Genomic DNA, 16739 nt, shown 5'->3' on the forward strand with positions numbered 1-16739 from the left:
TCCCACATGTTGCTGGAGGGACTGGTGGGAGATAATTTGAATCATGGGAGTGGTTTCCCCCATAGTGTTCTTGTGGTAGTGAATAAGTCTCATGAGATCTGATGGTTTTATCAGGAGATTCCACTTTCTCTTGCTGCCACCATGTAAGAAGTACTCGTCACCTCCTGTAATGATTCTGAGGCCTCCCTAGCCTGTGAAACCATAAGTCCAATTAAACCTCTTTTTCTTCCCAGTCTTGGCTATGTCTTTATCAGCAGTGGGAAAATGGACTAATACATTACAGTGGCACCCCACTTCCTGGTACCAAAGTCTGCATTCATCAGCTCAGGTTGCATAACAAAATATAATAGACGGTGTGGCTTAAACAACAGAAATTTATTTTCCCACTGTTCTGGAAACTAGAAATCCAAGATCAAGGTGAGCAGCATGGTCACTTTCTTGTGAGGGCTCTCACCCTGGGTTGCAGATGGCCACCTTCTTTGCTTATATACCCACACTGGGGATTGTCAAGCTCTCTTGGTCTCTTCTTACAAGGGCACTAATCATATTGTGAAGGCACCATACTTTTAACTTTGTCTGAACCCAACTCCCCCTCAATGACTCCATCTCCAAAGCCGTCACATTGAGGGACAGGCTTTAACATATGATTTTTGAGTACGGACACAATCTGCTCCATAGCACAGAGATTAAGAAACGTACCCAGGGTCACACAATTAAGTGTTTAGCCAGGATTGACGCCCTAGAAGATTATGATATATTGCCATTTAAAAGCATATGGATTTTTAAAAAATAACAAAAATCCTTTGACAATCCCACACCCCTTCTGAGAGCTAACTTTGCTAAATTTGGTACATAAAAATTTAAATTATTCCTATACAATTGCCTAAATACAGAGTTCAATTGTTGCTATGTTTTTAAGTAAATAAAATTGAATTAAGAAACAGAGTGTATCAGCAGCACGGAGGACAGAGGGATTACAAATTCATGCAGTGAGAAAAATATCTTTTTAAGGAGATGCTGCTGTGTCTACAATTTGAATAAAGCTATGTCAAAATCAAGAAAAGGAAGGAGAAAATTCAAAGGGCTGGAGGCAGAAAAAAGCTTGGAGGAAGCTGTCAGTGCAGAGAGAAAGGGATGTAGTAACACTTCTAGAAGACGATGTTGGAGAAGTGGAAAAGACCAAATCATTCAGAGATTTGTAGGTGATGGGAAAAAAAATACTTGAATTATGTCTACATGCAAGAAAAAGCCAAAGAAATGTTTTTATTTGATCATAAGCAATATAATGAAACCATCTAATTTTAATTTTAAAATTGCTTTGTTTATATTGTTAGAATGGATTTCAAACAGGCAAGAACTGAATAACATTATAAAGCAGTGAAAGTGAATGAAATAAGAACTACATATACCAAAAACACTAAATCTTAGTAATATGATGCTGAATGAAAAAACCCAAGTCCCAGAGGATTACACACCACATGATAACCTTTTTGTTAAATTCATAAAGTAAATAATGTAGTATTTTGGCATACACATACTTCATTTTAAAAGTAGTTTTAAAAGGCTTGTTTTCAGGACACTGAATATACTTAATGCTACAGAAATGTACACTTAAAATAATAAGTTTTATGTTACATATATTTTTACCATACTATTTTTATTTAATTCTTTTGAAGAGACAGGTTCTTGTTCAGTCACCCAGGCTGGAGTGCAGTGGTGCAATCACAGCTCACTGTCAACCCGAACTCTTGGCCTCAAGCAATCCTCCCACCTTAGCCTTCCAAAGCACTGGAATTATAGGTATGAGTCACCATACCAAGCATTTTTATCACAACTTTTTAAATGCTTAGTTTATACAGTTACAAGGAAGAAGAGTATGGAATAGGGAATGAGTCAGGAAGTACCCTGGCAGTAAGGGACTGCATTTTAAAGTTCTTTCTTTTGATACTAGACAATGCCACTGGCCACCCAGAACCCTATAAGTTCAACACAGAAGGCATCAGAGTCTTCTACTTGCTCCCAAATGCCGTATTTCTAATTCAGCCTCTAGACTGGGGGTTTTAAGTATCTTTAAGATTCATCACACATGGTACTCAATGGAAAGGAGTGTGAATGCTATGAATAGAACCCCAATAAACAGAACATCATAAAAGTTTAAAGGGATTATACTACTGAAGATGTGATCATTTTACAACAAAAGCATACAAGCCATAAAGGCCATCACGTGGCCATGCACAGTGGCTCACGCCTGTGATCCCAATACTTTGGGAGGACGAGGTGTGTGAATCACGAGGTCAGGAGTTCAAGACCACCCTGGCCAATATGGTGAAACTCGGTCTCTACTAAAAAATACCAAAAAAATTATCCAGGCGTGGTGGCAGGTGCTTTAATCCCAGCTACTAGAGAGGCTGAGGCAGAGAACTGCTTAAACCTGGGAGGGGAAGCTTGCCATGAGCCGAGATGGAGCCACTGCACTCCAGCCAAGCAACAGGGCGAGACTCCATCTCTACAACAAAAAAAGCGGGGCAGGGAGTGATTCAAGATGGCAAATAGGAACAGCTCTGGAGTGCAGTTCCCAGCAAGAATGACGTAGAAGGTGAGTAATCACTGCATTTCCTCATAAAAACCAGTTATTACTGCCCACAGACCAGGAGATTCCCAGGCTGAAAACCACCACGAGTTTCCAGCACAGCCGTTTCAGCTGGTGCAGCAGGTTTCTGCACAAAAACTCACACAAATCTGGGCAGCCATTTCAACTGGCGCCTGGACTGCCTGAGAGACAGAGCCGCCCATTTCACCTGAAAAAAGAGGGGCTGAAACAGGAAACCAAGTGATCTGGCTTGGCAGGTCCCACCCTCACAAAGACCAGCAATTGGAAACGCTCTGGATTCACAGCAAGCACAGCTAGACCCGGATGGTCCAGTTCTGTTGGGGGAAAGGTGCCTGCCATTACCAAGGCAGACCACCTCTACTGAGGCAGTCCGCCATTGCCAAAACAGTCCACCATTACTGAGGCAATCCTTCATTACCAAGGCAGTTTGCCATTACAAAGGCAAACCACCATTACCAAGGCAGTTGTAACTATACATCTGTAAACAAAACCTCAAGGAAGTTCACACAGCAGCTGGGCAGAGCCAAGAGCAGCTCAGCAATGCCTCTGCTGGCAGGCTGTGACTTGGCTACCTCCTTGATGGGCAGGGCAGCTCTGAAAAAAAGGCAGCAGCACATCAGGAACTTATAAATAAAGCCCCACCTTCCCAGGACAGAAAACCTGGGGGGAAAAGGCAGTTATAAGTTCCACTGCAGGAGACTTAAATGCACCAGCCCAGCAGCTCTGAACAAAACAACGGAGCTCACAGCTCAGGCCTTGAGCTCCTGAAAGGGACAGACTATCTCCTCTACATTTGATAGGTGCACCTGAATGTGACAGAGAGAATGAATCCAAGCTGGAAAACACTTTTCAGGATATTATCCGGGAAAACTTCCCCAACCTGGCAAGGCAGGCCAACATTCACATCCAGGAAATACAGAGAACACCACAAAGATATTCCTCAAGAAGAGCAACACCAAGGCACATAATCATCAGTTTCACCAGAGTTGAAATGAAGGAAAAAATGCTAAGGGCAGCCAGAGAGAAAGATCGGGTTACCCATAAAGGGAAGCCCATCAGACGCACAGCAGATCTCTCAGCAAAAACCCTACAAGCCAGAAGAGAGTTGGGGCCAATATTGAACATTCTTAAAGAAAAGAACTTTCAACCTAGAATTTCGTATCTAGCCAAACTAAGCTTCATAAGCAAAGGAGAAATAAAATCCTTTATGAACAAGCAATTGCTGGGAGATTTCATCACCACCATACCAGCCTTACAAGAGCTCTGAAAGAAGCACTAAACATAGAAAGGAACAACCAGTACCAGTTACTCCAAAAATGTACCAAATGGTAAAGGGCATTGACACAATGAAGAAACTGCATCACATAAGGGGCAAAACAACCAGCTAGCATCAAAACGGCAGGATCAAATTCACACATAACAACATTAACCTTAAATGTAAATGGGCTAAATGTGCCAATCAAAACACACAGACTGGCAAATTGGATAAAAAGTCAAAAACCCATCAGTGTGCTGTATCCAGGAAACCCATCTCATGTGCAAGGACACACATAGGCTCAAAATAAAGGGATGCAGGAAGATTTACCAAGAAAATGGAGAACAAAAAAAAGCAGGAGTTGCAATCCTAGTCTCTGATAAAATAGACTTTAAACCAGCAAAGATCAAAAGAGATAAAGCAGGGCATTACATAATGGTAAAAGGATCAATGCAACAAGAAGAGCTAACAATCCTAAATATATATGCACCGAATACAGAAGCACCCAGATACTTCTTAACGACCTACAAAGAGGCTTAGACTCCCACACAATAATAGAGGGAGGCTTTAACACTCCACTGTTAATTATTAGATCAACGAGACAGAAAATTAACAATGATATCCACGACTTGAACTCAGATCTGGACCAAGCAAACCTAATAGACATCCACAGAACTCTCCACCTGAAATCCACAGAATATACATTCTTCTCAGCACCACATCACACCTACTCTAAAATTGATCACAAAATTGAAGTAAATCACTCATCAGCAAATGCTAAATAACAGAAATCATAACAAACAGTCTCTCAGACCACAGTGCAATCAAATTAGAACTCAGGATTAAGAAACTAACACAAAACCACACAACTTCATGGAAACTGAGCAACTGGCTCTTGAATGTTGACTGGATAAACAATGAAATGAAGGCAGAAATAAAGATGTTCTTTGAAACCAAGGAGAACGAACACACAACGTACCAGAATCTCTGGGACACATTTAAAGCAGTGTCTAGAGGAAAATTTATAGCAATGAATGCACACATGAGAAGAAGCAAAGATCTAAAATTGACACCCTATCATCAAAACTGAAAGAGCTAGAGGAGCAAGATCAAAAAACTCAAAAGCTAGCAGAAACAAGAAATAACTAAGATCAGAGCGGAACTGAAGGAGATAAGAGACACAAAAAAAAACTTCAAAAAAAATCAATAAATCCAGGAGCTGGTTTTTTGAAAAGATCAACAAAATAGACAGACCGCTAGCCAGATTAATAAAAAAGAAAAGAGAAAAGAATCACATAGATGCAATAAAAAAACGATAAAGGGGATGTCACCACCAATTCCACAGAAATACAAACTACCATCAGAGATTACTACAAACAACTCTATGCACACAAACCAGTAAACCTGGAAGAAACGGATAAATTCCTGGACACTTGCACCCTCCCAAGCCTAAAGCAGAAAGAAGTGGAAACCCTTAATAGACCAATAACAAGGGCTGAAGTTGAGGCAGCAATTAATAGCTTACAAACCAAAGAAAGCTCAAGTCTGTAAGAGTTCACAGCCGAATTCTACCACACATACAAAGAGGAGCTGGTACCACTCCTTCTGAAATGATTACAAACAATCCAAAAAGAGGAAATCCTTCCCAAATCATTTTATGAGACCAATGTCATCCTGATACCAAAACCTGACAGAGACTCAACAAAAACAGAAAACTTCAGGCCAATATCCATGATGAACACAGATGCAAAAATCTTCAATAAAATACTGGCAAACCGAATGCAGCAGCACATCAAAAAGCTTATCCATCACAATCAAGTAAGCTTGTTACATCCCGGGGATGCAAGGCTGGTTTAACATATGCAGGTCTATAAACGTAATGCATCACATAAACAGAACCAAAGACAAAAACCACATTATTATCTTAACAGATGCAGAGAAGGCCTTCGACAAAATTCAACAGCCCTTTATGCTTAAAAAAAATCTCAATAAACGAGGTATTGATGGAATGTATCTCAAAATAACAAAAGCTATTTATTTCAAACCCATAGCCAGTATCATACTGAATGGGTAAAAACTGGAAGCATTCCCTTTGAAATCTGGTACCAGACAAGGGTGCCCTCTCTCACCATTCCTATTCAATATAGTATTGGAAGTTTAGCCAGAGCAATCAGGCAAGAAAAAGAAATAAAGAGTATTCAGTTAGGAAAGGCGGAAGTCAAATTGTCTCTATTTGCAGATGACATGATTATACATTTAGAAGACCCCACTGTCTCAGCCCAAAATCTCCTGAAACTGATAAGCAATTTCAGCAAAGACTCAAGATACAAAATCAATGCGCAGAAATCACAAGCATTCTTATACACCAATAACAGACTTAAAAAGAGCCAAATCAAGAACAAATTGCCATTCACAATTGCTTCAAAGAGAATAAAACACCTAGGAATACTAACTAACTAACAAAGATTATAAAGGATCTCTTCAAGGAGAACTACAAACCACTGATCAAGGAAATAAGAGAGGACATAAACAGATGGAAAAACATTCTGTGCTAATGCTTAGGAAGAATCAATATTGTGAAAAGGCCATACTGCCCAAAGCAATTTATGGATTCAATACTATCCCCACCAAGCTACCTATGACCCTCTTCACAGAACTGGAAAAAATCACCTTAAACTTCAGATGGAACAAAAAGAGAGCTCACACAGCCAAGTCTATTCTAAGCAAAAAGAACAAAGCTGAAGGCATCACGCTACCTGACTTCAAACTATACTACAAGGCTACAGTAATCAAAACAGCATGGTACTGGTACCAAAACAGAGATATAGACCAATAGAATAGAAGAGAGGCCTCAGAGGCAATGCCACACATCTACAACCATCTGATCTTTGACAAACCTGACAAAAACAAGCAATGGGGAAAGGATTCCCTGTTTAATAAATGGTGTTAGGAAAACTGGCTAGCCACATGCAGAAAGCAGAAACTGGACCCCTTCCTGACATCTTACAGTAAAATTAACTCCAGATGAATCAAAGACTTAAACATAAGACCTAACACCATAAAAACCCTAGAAGAAAACCTAGGCAAAACCACTCAGGACACAGGCATAGGCAAGGACTTCATGACTAAAACACCAAAAGCATTGGCAACAAAAGCCAAAATAGACAAACAGGATCTAATTAAACTCCAGAGCTTCTGTACAGTAAAAGAAACAATCATTAGCGTGAACCGGCAACCAACAGAATGGGAAAATATTTTTGCAATCTACCCATCTGAAAAAGGGCTAATATCCAGAATCTACAAGGAACTAAAACAGATTTACAAGAAAAAAACAAACAACCCCATTAAAAAGTGGGCAAGGGACATGAACAGACACTTTTCAAAAGAAAACATATATGAGGTCAACAAACATATGAAAAAATGCTCATCATCACTGGTCATTAGAGAAATGCTAATCAAAACCACATTGAGATACCATCTCATGCCAGTTAGAATGGCGATCATTAAAAAATCTGGAGACAACAGATGCTGGAGAGGATGTGGAGAAATAAGAACACTTTTACACTGCTGGTGGGAGGATAAATTAGTTTAATCACTGTGGAAGATAGTGTGGTGATTCCTCAAGCACCTAGAAATAGAAATTCCATTTGACCCAGCAATCCCATTACTGGGTATATATCCAAAGGATTATACATTGTTCTATTATAAAGACACATGCACACCAACCCAAATGCTCAAGGATGATAGACTGAAAAAGGAAAATGTGGCACATATACACCACGGAGTACTATGCAGCCATAAAAAGCAATGAGTTTGTGTCCTTAGTAGGTACATGGATGAATCTGGAAACCATAATTCTCAGCAAACTGACACAAGAACAGAAAATCAAACAGTGCACATCCTCACTCATAGGTGGGTGTTGAGCAATAAGAACACATGGACACAGGGAGGGGAGCATCACACACTGGGGTTGTTGGGGTGGAATAGCGGAGGGACAGTGGGGGTAGGGAGGGTGGGGAGAGATAACATGGGGAGAAATGCCAGATATGGGTGACAGGGGGATGGAGGCAGCAAACCACATTGCCATGTATGTACATATGCAACAATCCTACATGTTCTGCACATGTACCCCAGAACCTAAAGTGCAATAATATAAATATATATATGCGTATATATATATATATATATATATATATAAAGCCATCAAGCCCGAAACAATAAATTCTTGCTGAAAAACACTGTGTCCAGAGGCTGTCATGATTTCACAAACTTTGTGACAGAGCCAATCAAGAAAATCATGAAATAAATTGTAGATATGGCAAAAAGGAAAGAAAAGGTGAAGGGTAAAGATTTCCAAGGAGAAATTCACAAGTTCATAGACACTAGACCATGAATTAATAGAAGGTGACTTGATGGAGATGAGTGTTTCCAAACCAGTGCCAGACACTGAGGCAGAAAACATAGAAGAAACAGTGTCAGAAAACAAAATGACACAACACAACCTGGAAAAAGGGTTACTCAAGACTGCTTTTGACTTCTTTTAAAACATAGACCCATCTATGCTGAGGGCACTGAAACTAAAACAAACAATGGAAAGACTGGCACCACAGAGAAACTTTTTTTTTAATTGACACAGAGTCTCACTCTGTCACCCAGGCTGGAGTGCAGTGGCGAGATCTGGGCTCACTGCAACTTCTGCCTCCCAGGTTCAAGCAATTCTTGTGCCTCAGCCTCTTGAGTAATTGGGATTAGAGGCACCCACCATCACGCATGGCTAATTTTTTGTATTTTTAGCAGAGACGCATTTGTGCCATGTTAGCTAGGCTGTTCTCGAACTCCTGACCTCAGGTGATCTGTCTGCCTCGGCCTCCCAAAGTGCTGGGATTACAGGCATGAGCTACCATACCCCGCCAGAAACTTTTTTTTTTTTTTAAAAAGAGATGGGTCTTGCTATGTTGCCTAGGCTTGAGGGCACTGCCTACTCAAAGACACAATCATAGCTAAGTGCAGCCCTGAACTCCTGAGCTCAAGTGATCTACTTGAGAAGCTGGGATTACAGGTGTGCCACTGCACCAGGCTCTAGAAACATTTTTAGAGAAATGAATAAACAAAAATGTCAGACAGAAATTATGATGTATTTCTGCAAAGTTACACCATGTGTACCTGCTTCCCCTTCCACCTCTGCCACCTCTAAGACAGCAAGACCAATCCCTCCCCTCCTTCCTCCTCAGCCTATCCCACATGAAGACAATGAGGATGAAGACCTTTATGATGATCCACTTCTACTTAGTGATAGTAAATATATTTCCTGTGCCTTACGATGTTCTTGAGAACATTTTCTTTTCTCTATATCACTTTAAGAATACAGTATATAATACATTTAACATATAAAATACATGTTAATTACCTGTTTATGTTACTGGTAAGGCTTTCAGTCAACAGCAAACTATTATATTAGTAGTTAAGTTTTTAGGGAGACAAAAGTTATGTGGATTTTCAAGTGCATGCTAGGGAGGAGGAATGGTACCCCTTACTGCCATGTTGTTTAAGGGTCATCTATTTTCAAAGTTTTAGCTCTTAATCAGGTGGCTTATTTCACATTTCACATTATCAGGCGGCTGTATTATATGTCTATAGTCAAATCCAAATTATCACCACATTTTTTATCTATGAGCATATATAGTATGGTAGCTAGAAGAAAATCATTAGTCTCCCTTTAGAAAGCTAAACTTGCACCACAATTAAGTAAAAGCAAATCCTTAACTTCAACAAAAACATACGTTCTTTTGAAATATCTCCTTTGAAACATCATGCTCTCTGACAGAAGGCCATCTTTCTGTATAACAAAGACACACGAAAAAGTCATCACTGAAAAGATGTGTCCCTGGAAAAATGAATAAAAGATTGGGAGGAGGGAGAGTCGTATTTCTTACTCTAGTGTCTTTATTCATTAATCTACTAAGTATATATTGAGTGTCTATGATGTGCCAAGAGCTGCTCTAAATACTTGTAGACAGCAATGAGTAAGACAAAGTCCCTACGGTCATGGTGTTTATACTCTATTACAGAGAATAAATAAACAAAAAAAAATTTACATATAAAGTCAATGATAATTGGTATGAAGAAAGATAAAGAGATAAAGTGGGAGAAGCTGCTACTTAGAATGATCACAGTCAACTTCCTTGGCGAGGTGGTATACAGCACTACCAGCAGAGGGAAGAGCAAAGGGCCTGAGATGGAAATGCACTCTTCATGTGTGAGAAACAGCAGAGGCTCTATGCTATGTGGCTAGGGCAGAGTGAGTGAAAGAACAGTGAGAAATGAGATAAGAGCAATAGGCTTGAATTGTTTTTAAAAAATAAAAATAAACACACATTTATTTGTGAATACATTTTGAATTGTATTCTGAAAGCAAATGTCACCAGGAAAATATTCACAAGACATATTTTAGAGTAACATTTACCAGCAGTTATATTCAAAATCATTAAGAGACATTGACAGCCACTGCGTAATAATGCTCTCAAGAGGAACTCTGGTTTTATGAACAGTGGGCATTGATTCTTGATTGAGATTTTTTCCAGTGTCTGTGTTACAAGCCTTTCAAATCACATATATAATCATCAAAGTTGCCAATATCTCTTGGATTACAGGTTCACAGATACTTTGTTTTCATTCATATCATCATCAATTACAAAAAGAGTCTAAAAAATTAATTTAAATCTGTTTTTCTTCCTCCAGTCTTTTAGTGAAATGTTAAGTCTACTTTAAAAATATATATAATCATTTATTTAAAGAAGTTTCTCAAGTTACAGTATGAAAATTCTCCAAATTCATCTATTGAGTTTACATTCCATGTATTATTTTGGTTTTAAAATGAATATACTTTTTTAAAAAACAGGATAAAAGCTTAATTTTAATCACTGGGGAAAATACTTTTCCTTCTTCATCTATAAACTTTTAAGTAGAAGAAATGGCAAGAGTTTGTTTGGTAAAAACATCTTTTTAGTAAAAAACCCATTTCATTCAATCTGGAGAATGTCAACATAGGAGATACTGACCTCAGGAGACAGTACAGAATAAGCCTGTGGTGGTTTTTCCAATGAGACTGGTAAGCAAAACTGGCCAGTCTTCAACCGTCCATTCTGAAGCATTGGTATCCACTTTTAAATGAAAAGAAACAATTTTATTTTAAATATGTTTGCCATAAAAATAATTACTTAGAAGGCATGTTTTAAGAACTTGGCACAAGCAAAATTTGTCTCATATAATCTAACACTAAGAGATTTAACTATATAAGTAATAATAACAGTAGGCCTTCATAATTCCTCTAAAGAGAAGCTTCCCTAATTTTTTTTTTTTTTTTGAGACGGATGTCTCCCTGTCACCCAGGCTGGCATGCAATGGTGCAACAGGCTCACTGCAACTTCCACCTCCTGGGTTCAAGCGATTCTCCTGCCTCAGCATCCCGAGTAGCTGGGATTACAGGAGAGTGCCACCACGCCTGGCTATTTTTTGTGTCTTCAGTAGAGACGGGGTTTCACTGTGTTGGCCAGGCTAGTCCTGAACTCCTGACCTCGTGATCCACCCACCTCAGCCTCCCAAAGTGCTGGGATAACAGACATGAGCCACACACTCAGCCACGAAATTTTACTAAGAAGGATATCCCCAAAACATGATTATTACTAACCATGCAATATTAAAATCTAGATGTGAAAAGTCAGTCTTAGAAGAAAAAAGTCATAAAGTAAACCAATTTTAAAACTGAGAGGATCATTTCAACATAAACAGTGAAAGAAATAATTGATTAGATGGGAATGCTGGAAACAAAAAGTATGATAATAAATTCACTTTCTTATAGTTAGAGAAAAACTCATGTCACAAACTGCAAGAGACAAAAATAACCAATTAAATGTTGGTTTTTCTCTTTTGGCTGAAAGCAAAATTCTTCTGACAGAACTGTGTGATACCATACTATAATGTCCTTCATCTTAGGTTTATCTTTGCAATTCAATCATAGTAATTTTCTTTTTTTTGAGACAGGGTCTCACTCTGTCACCCAGGCCAGAGTGCAATGGCACAATCTCAGCTCACTGCAACCTCTGCCTCCCAGGCTCAAGCAATACTCCCATCTCAGCCTCCCTAGCAGCTGGGATCACTGGTGCACAACATCACAATTGGCCAATTTTTGTATTTCTGGTAGAGATGGGGTTTCACCATGTCGCCCAGGCTGACAATCATAATTTTGAAAAATACTCAAGGCTTTTCTTTTCCAAAAGTCCCTTTTATTCATTTTGTATTAAAATCATTCTCTTCCGAAAAGCCCATGGATCTATTATATTTATATTACACTGTTGGGTATGCACCCAATAATCAGGACCAACACCCAAGTGTTTATACATGTTAGTTAATAAATCAATTAATTACATTAGCTAATTATATTAATGCGCATTTTCCTTTTTATAATGGCTCTTCCTAATCAAAGCAACTTTATAACTGTGGAGAACCTGACAAAGAATATTCAAATAACAAGAAACAGGCCAGGTATCGTGGCTCATGCCTGTAATCCTAGCACTTTGGCAGGCCAAGGTGGACAGATCACTTGAGGACAAAAGTTTGAAACTAGCCTGGCAAATATGGTGAAACCCGTCTCTACTACTAAAAACACAAAAAAATTACTTGAGCATGGTAGAAGGCACCTGTAATACCAGCTTTTCAGGAGGCTAAGGGAGGAGAATTGCTTGAACCCAGGAGGTGGAGGCTGCAGTGAGCCAAGATTGCACCACTGTACTCCAGCCGGAGCAACAAAGACTCTGTCTCAAAAAAACAAAAACAAAAACAAAACAAAACAAAAGACACACACACACAAATAACAATAAATATCAACTATATCTTAAATATCACCATGATTTTAGCTCTTTGAGCTAAATATTTAATCAAAACGACTTACTGTATATCCAACTGGCGTTTCAAGAGGAGTATTTTGTTTTTGTTGACAACTAACGTGATAAAAAGTAAAAAGCAAGTGATGATGATCAGTTAAAGTAGCAGGAAGCTTAACCTTGATTTCTTCATGAAAATCAGGAGACCTTTATACAAAAAAAAAAAAAAAAAGTCAGTAATTTGTCCAAAATAATGTATTGTATATTTGAATAATTTAAAAATTAAGTTTAAGATTCATGTTTAATTTTTCCTCTAGTCCAAAATATTTTTCTTTATCCCCAATCTCTAAATAACTAAATCCTACTTCCGTGTAAGGGAGCTGCCACTGTTTCTGAAATTTCTCATCCCATTTTTCTGAATGGGTTGAGTAATCCTACTATTTAAAAGTTCATAAATGATCACCTTGATCCTGAGATCTCAATTGGATCTTCTTATCCCATTTTTTTTCTCATCCCTTGATCCTGGGATCTCCACTAGATCTTCTCATCCCATTTTTCTTAATGGGCTGAGTAATCCTACTATTTAAAAGTTCGTAAGTAACCACCTTGATCCTGAGATCTCCATTATGTTGGAAGCTCTATAAAAGAGACTAAGGTAGGGAGTTCTGTATTCATGAGCCAATTCTGATAAACATTATACAAAACATTTTTCTTTCATAGGAGTATGCTTTCATATTAAAACCAATGTATATCATCCTTTCGTTAAAAAAAAAAAAAGTAGGGAAAAAAGGCATCTTTAGACAACTTAGTATCAAAATATCACTTTGGAAGTCAGGTGTAGTAGCTCACACCTGTACTCTCAGTACTTTGGCAGGCTGTGGCATCAGGATCACTTGGAGTCAGGAGTTTGAGACCAGTCTGCACAACATATCCAGACTCATCTTTACAAAAAAATTAAAAAAAAAAAAAAAGTCCTAGCTACTTGGGAGGCTGAGATGAGAGGATCACTTGAGCCCAGGAGTTCAAAGCTGCAGTGAGCTATGATCGTGCTACTGCACTCCAGACAGAGTGAGACCCTGTCTCTTAAAAAAAAAAAAAAAAAAAAAAAAAAGATCAAGTTTTGTTCTAGAGACTGTCTCCTATCAACTATTTCATTGTTAAAGAAATAAAAGTTACCAAAATATGAACTAGAATTGACTGCTAAAACAAACATAAAAATAAAATAAAATCAGAAAATGCCCACGTACTACATTTGTCTCAGAGTTTAGAAGCGCTTCCAGACTTCTAAGAATACAATAAATATCTTTTTTGATCAAACCAATGACAAACTTTCTTCTCAATAGTCACTGAGAATAATCCCAAGAGGTTACTTTTATAGAAAAGCATGGCTGCTATTCATAACAAAAAGGAATAAAATCTTAGCATCCCAAACTTCAATATTCAGATAGTACCTCTCAGAATTATATCAGACAAAAATGCAACCAAACCACATTGCTCCAACTATCTTTAACCAGCAATCAGGTTTTTTTCCTTAGATGTTAATAGGTCAACTATCATTCCATCTCAAATAAGCCTTAAAAGCCTTAAAAGATATAGATTGAACACAGGAATTAAGTAGAGCAAGGCTTTTGATAATATCAACAAGAAAGGTAGCTAAGGCTAGCCATCTGAGCACTTGATGACTTTGGTGGAAAAAAATAAGACACTAGGCATCTTATTACTAATCCCACCAATTACCAGTGAATTACGAGAAAGTGAGGCTAACAACGTCAGATCTATTTTGATCCCACTAATGCTGAGAACAACAAAAATAGAGACCTAGCAATAAAATGGGATAATTTTTAGAAATTACTATCTTCTTTATCCATACATTTCCTGGTATTCAGTGCTTTAATTCACTTCTGTCCTAAAAATCATGCAATGTGAAGACTTTTGTTGAAAATTAAGTATCTAAGCAAGTTATTCATTCAATAAGTAGATTTAATTGCCCACCTTTGGCTAAACATTGTGTTACTTTTGTGGTGGTTTTAAAAATGAACATTAAAAAACAATTACCCTCAAAATGTACGCAACTGAGTAGGAATATAAATAAGACATACATATATCAATAGCTATGCTATAAAACAGGAGTTGGCAAACTATGGCCTATAGACTAAAAATAATTCACTGCCTGGTTTTGTACAGTCTACATACTAAGAATGGTTTTTACATTTTTAAGTGATTGGGGGCAAAAAAGAATAATAATATTTCACAACGTGAAAATTACATGAAATTCAAATTTTAATGTCTATAAATAAAGCTTTACTGGAACACAGCTACACCCCTTTACTTGTAACTTTACTGTCTATGGTTGTTTTTACACTACAATGGCATAGTTGAATGGCTGCAAGAGAGACCATATAACCACAGGCCTAAAATATATACCATCCAGTCCTTTGTAGAAAATGTTTGCCAACCCGTGGTATATAGCATATAGGGTTATATGCTTCAAGAACAGAACTTAACAGATATTAAGTTTGAGATCAGGGAGTTGTGATTTAGAAGGTAATATTTGATATAGACCTTGAAGAATGAGTAGGAGTTCAATAAATAAGGGAATTTGGTATTATAATAGAAAAAAATCGAATAATGGCCCAGAAATAGGACAGCAAATGATACACTTAGTAATAAAGTCGAAGGAAATCAGCAAGACTTAACAAAATAGAGGAGGAGAGGGGAGGGGAGGGAAGAGGAGAGGAGGAGAGGGAAGATGAGGGGAGGGGAAGGGAGGGAAGGGGAGGGGAGGGAAGGGGAGGGGGAGAAAACAAAGATGTCTTAAATGTTGAGCCAGAGTAACTGGAAAAATGGTGGTACCGTTAATAAAAATGGAGAGTAAGAAAGACATAGATAGGGTCAGGACAAGAGTCAGGGACAGATACATGAACACAGATAAGACAGCAGGGTATCCAAATGATTATGTCCAACAGGCCACTAAAAATACGTTTCTGTATTTCAGAAGCAAGGTATGACTAAAAATAGAGTTGGAAACAATCCACATAGACATTAAAGTACTAGCATTTTCATTAAATGTAACTCTGAGACATACATATAAAATAATTTAAGAAAAGAATATATTAAGAATGAGGGTTAAGGGCAAAACTTTAGTGTTTTGTGTGGAATACCTTACACTTAATGGGAAAAAGAATAACTACTATAGAAAAAAAGAAGTGTTCAAAGACACAGAAGGAAGCTCAAGACAAGGCCACAATATAAAGATAGGAAAGAAGAAAGTTTTAAGAAGGGTAAGGAAAATACATACTATACAGTAGCAGTGAGAAAGGACTGTTGTGTTTTTAAATATGGAAACGGAAGCTTTTTTTGAGAATAAGAGACAGAGCCAATGAGGCAGGAGACTAATGCTGCAAGAAATGGGATAACTGATTGACTTATATTCTGGGAGAGGTTAAAAGGATCATTTGAAAGCAGAGGTGAAAAGATTCACATTGAACAGGGAGTAGGCCATTACTCCCCTTGAAACAGAAGGAAAGGCAGATCAGTACAGAGATAATTTGAGATGAAGCATAGAGAAGTCGATGGTTCTCAAGTTGGATGGTCTTAATAAAGAGGAATGCTGAGAGTAAGGCAAACAGAAAAAAAGTAGGAGCTATAAGAAACTTCTATTGCTACTGCTAAATGAGGGCAAAGTGTTAAAAAAAAAAAAAAAGAAAAAAAAAAAAAAGGTAAGATTACAAAAGAGCTATGGGGCCAAAAAAGATAAAATGAATTACTGTAGCCCTGTCATATGATACAATAACATCAATTTGTGATAGTCCTGATTATACAATTTTGTGATTTTTCTCCAACAGTATTCAATAATCCCCCCAAAAGCAAGCAGAAATTAAAGGTTATCCAAAGTTAGCAATTTACCAAGGAAGAAAAATGGCAAGTCACTAAATCAAAGAATTAACAGATACTGATAACATTACCAATTTAACTGACTAATGTGTTCAAGTTT

General features: G+C 37.8%; 1 protein-coding gene across 7 annotated transcripts in view; it reads right to left on the reverse strand.

Moving 5' to 3' along the window:
• The window catches only part of DOCK7 (dedicator of cytokinesis 7), a 242826-nt gene that overhangs the window by 117256 nt on the left and 108831 nt on the right, over positions 1–16739 (reverse strand). For all 7 annotated transcript variants that reach the window (XM_074380932.1, XM_074380931.1, XM_074380928.1 and 4 more), the window contains 2 exons: positions 12814–12952; positions 10925–11026 (listed from right to left, as the gene is read on the reverse strand). In XM_074380932.1, the coding sequence (XP_074237033.1) occupies positions 10925–11026; positions 12814–12952 (241 nt within the window). The remainder of the gene's footprint in view (positions 1–10924; positions 11027–12813; positions 12953–16739) is intronic.

Source organism: Saimiri boliviensis, chromosome 11 (assembly GCF_048565385.1).
Source record: "Saimiri boliviensis isolate mSaiBol1 chromosome 11, mSaiBol1.pri, whole genome shotgun sequence".
In the NCBI taxonomy this organism is placed as follows: Eukaryota; Metazoa; Chordata; class Mammalia; order Primates; family Cebidae; genus Saimiri; species Saimiri boliviensis.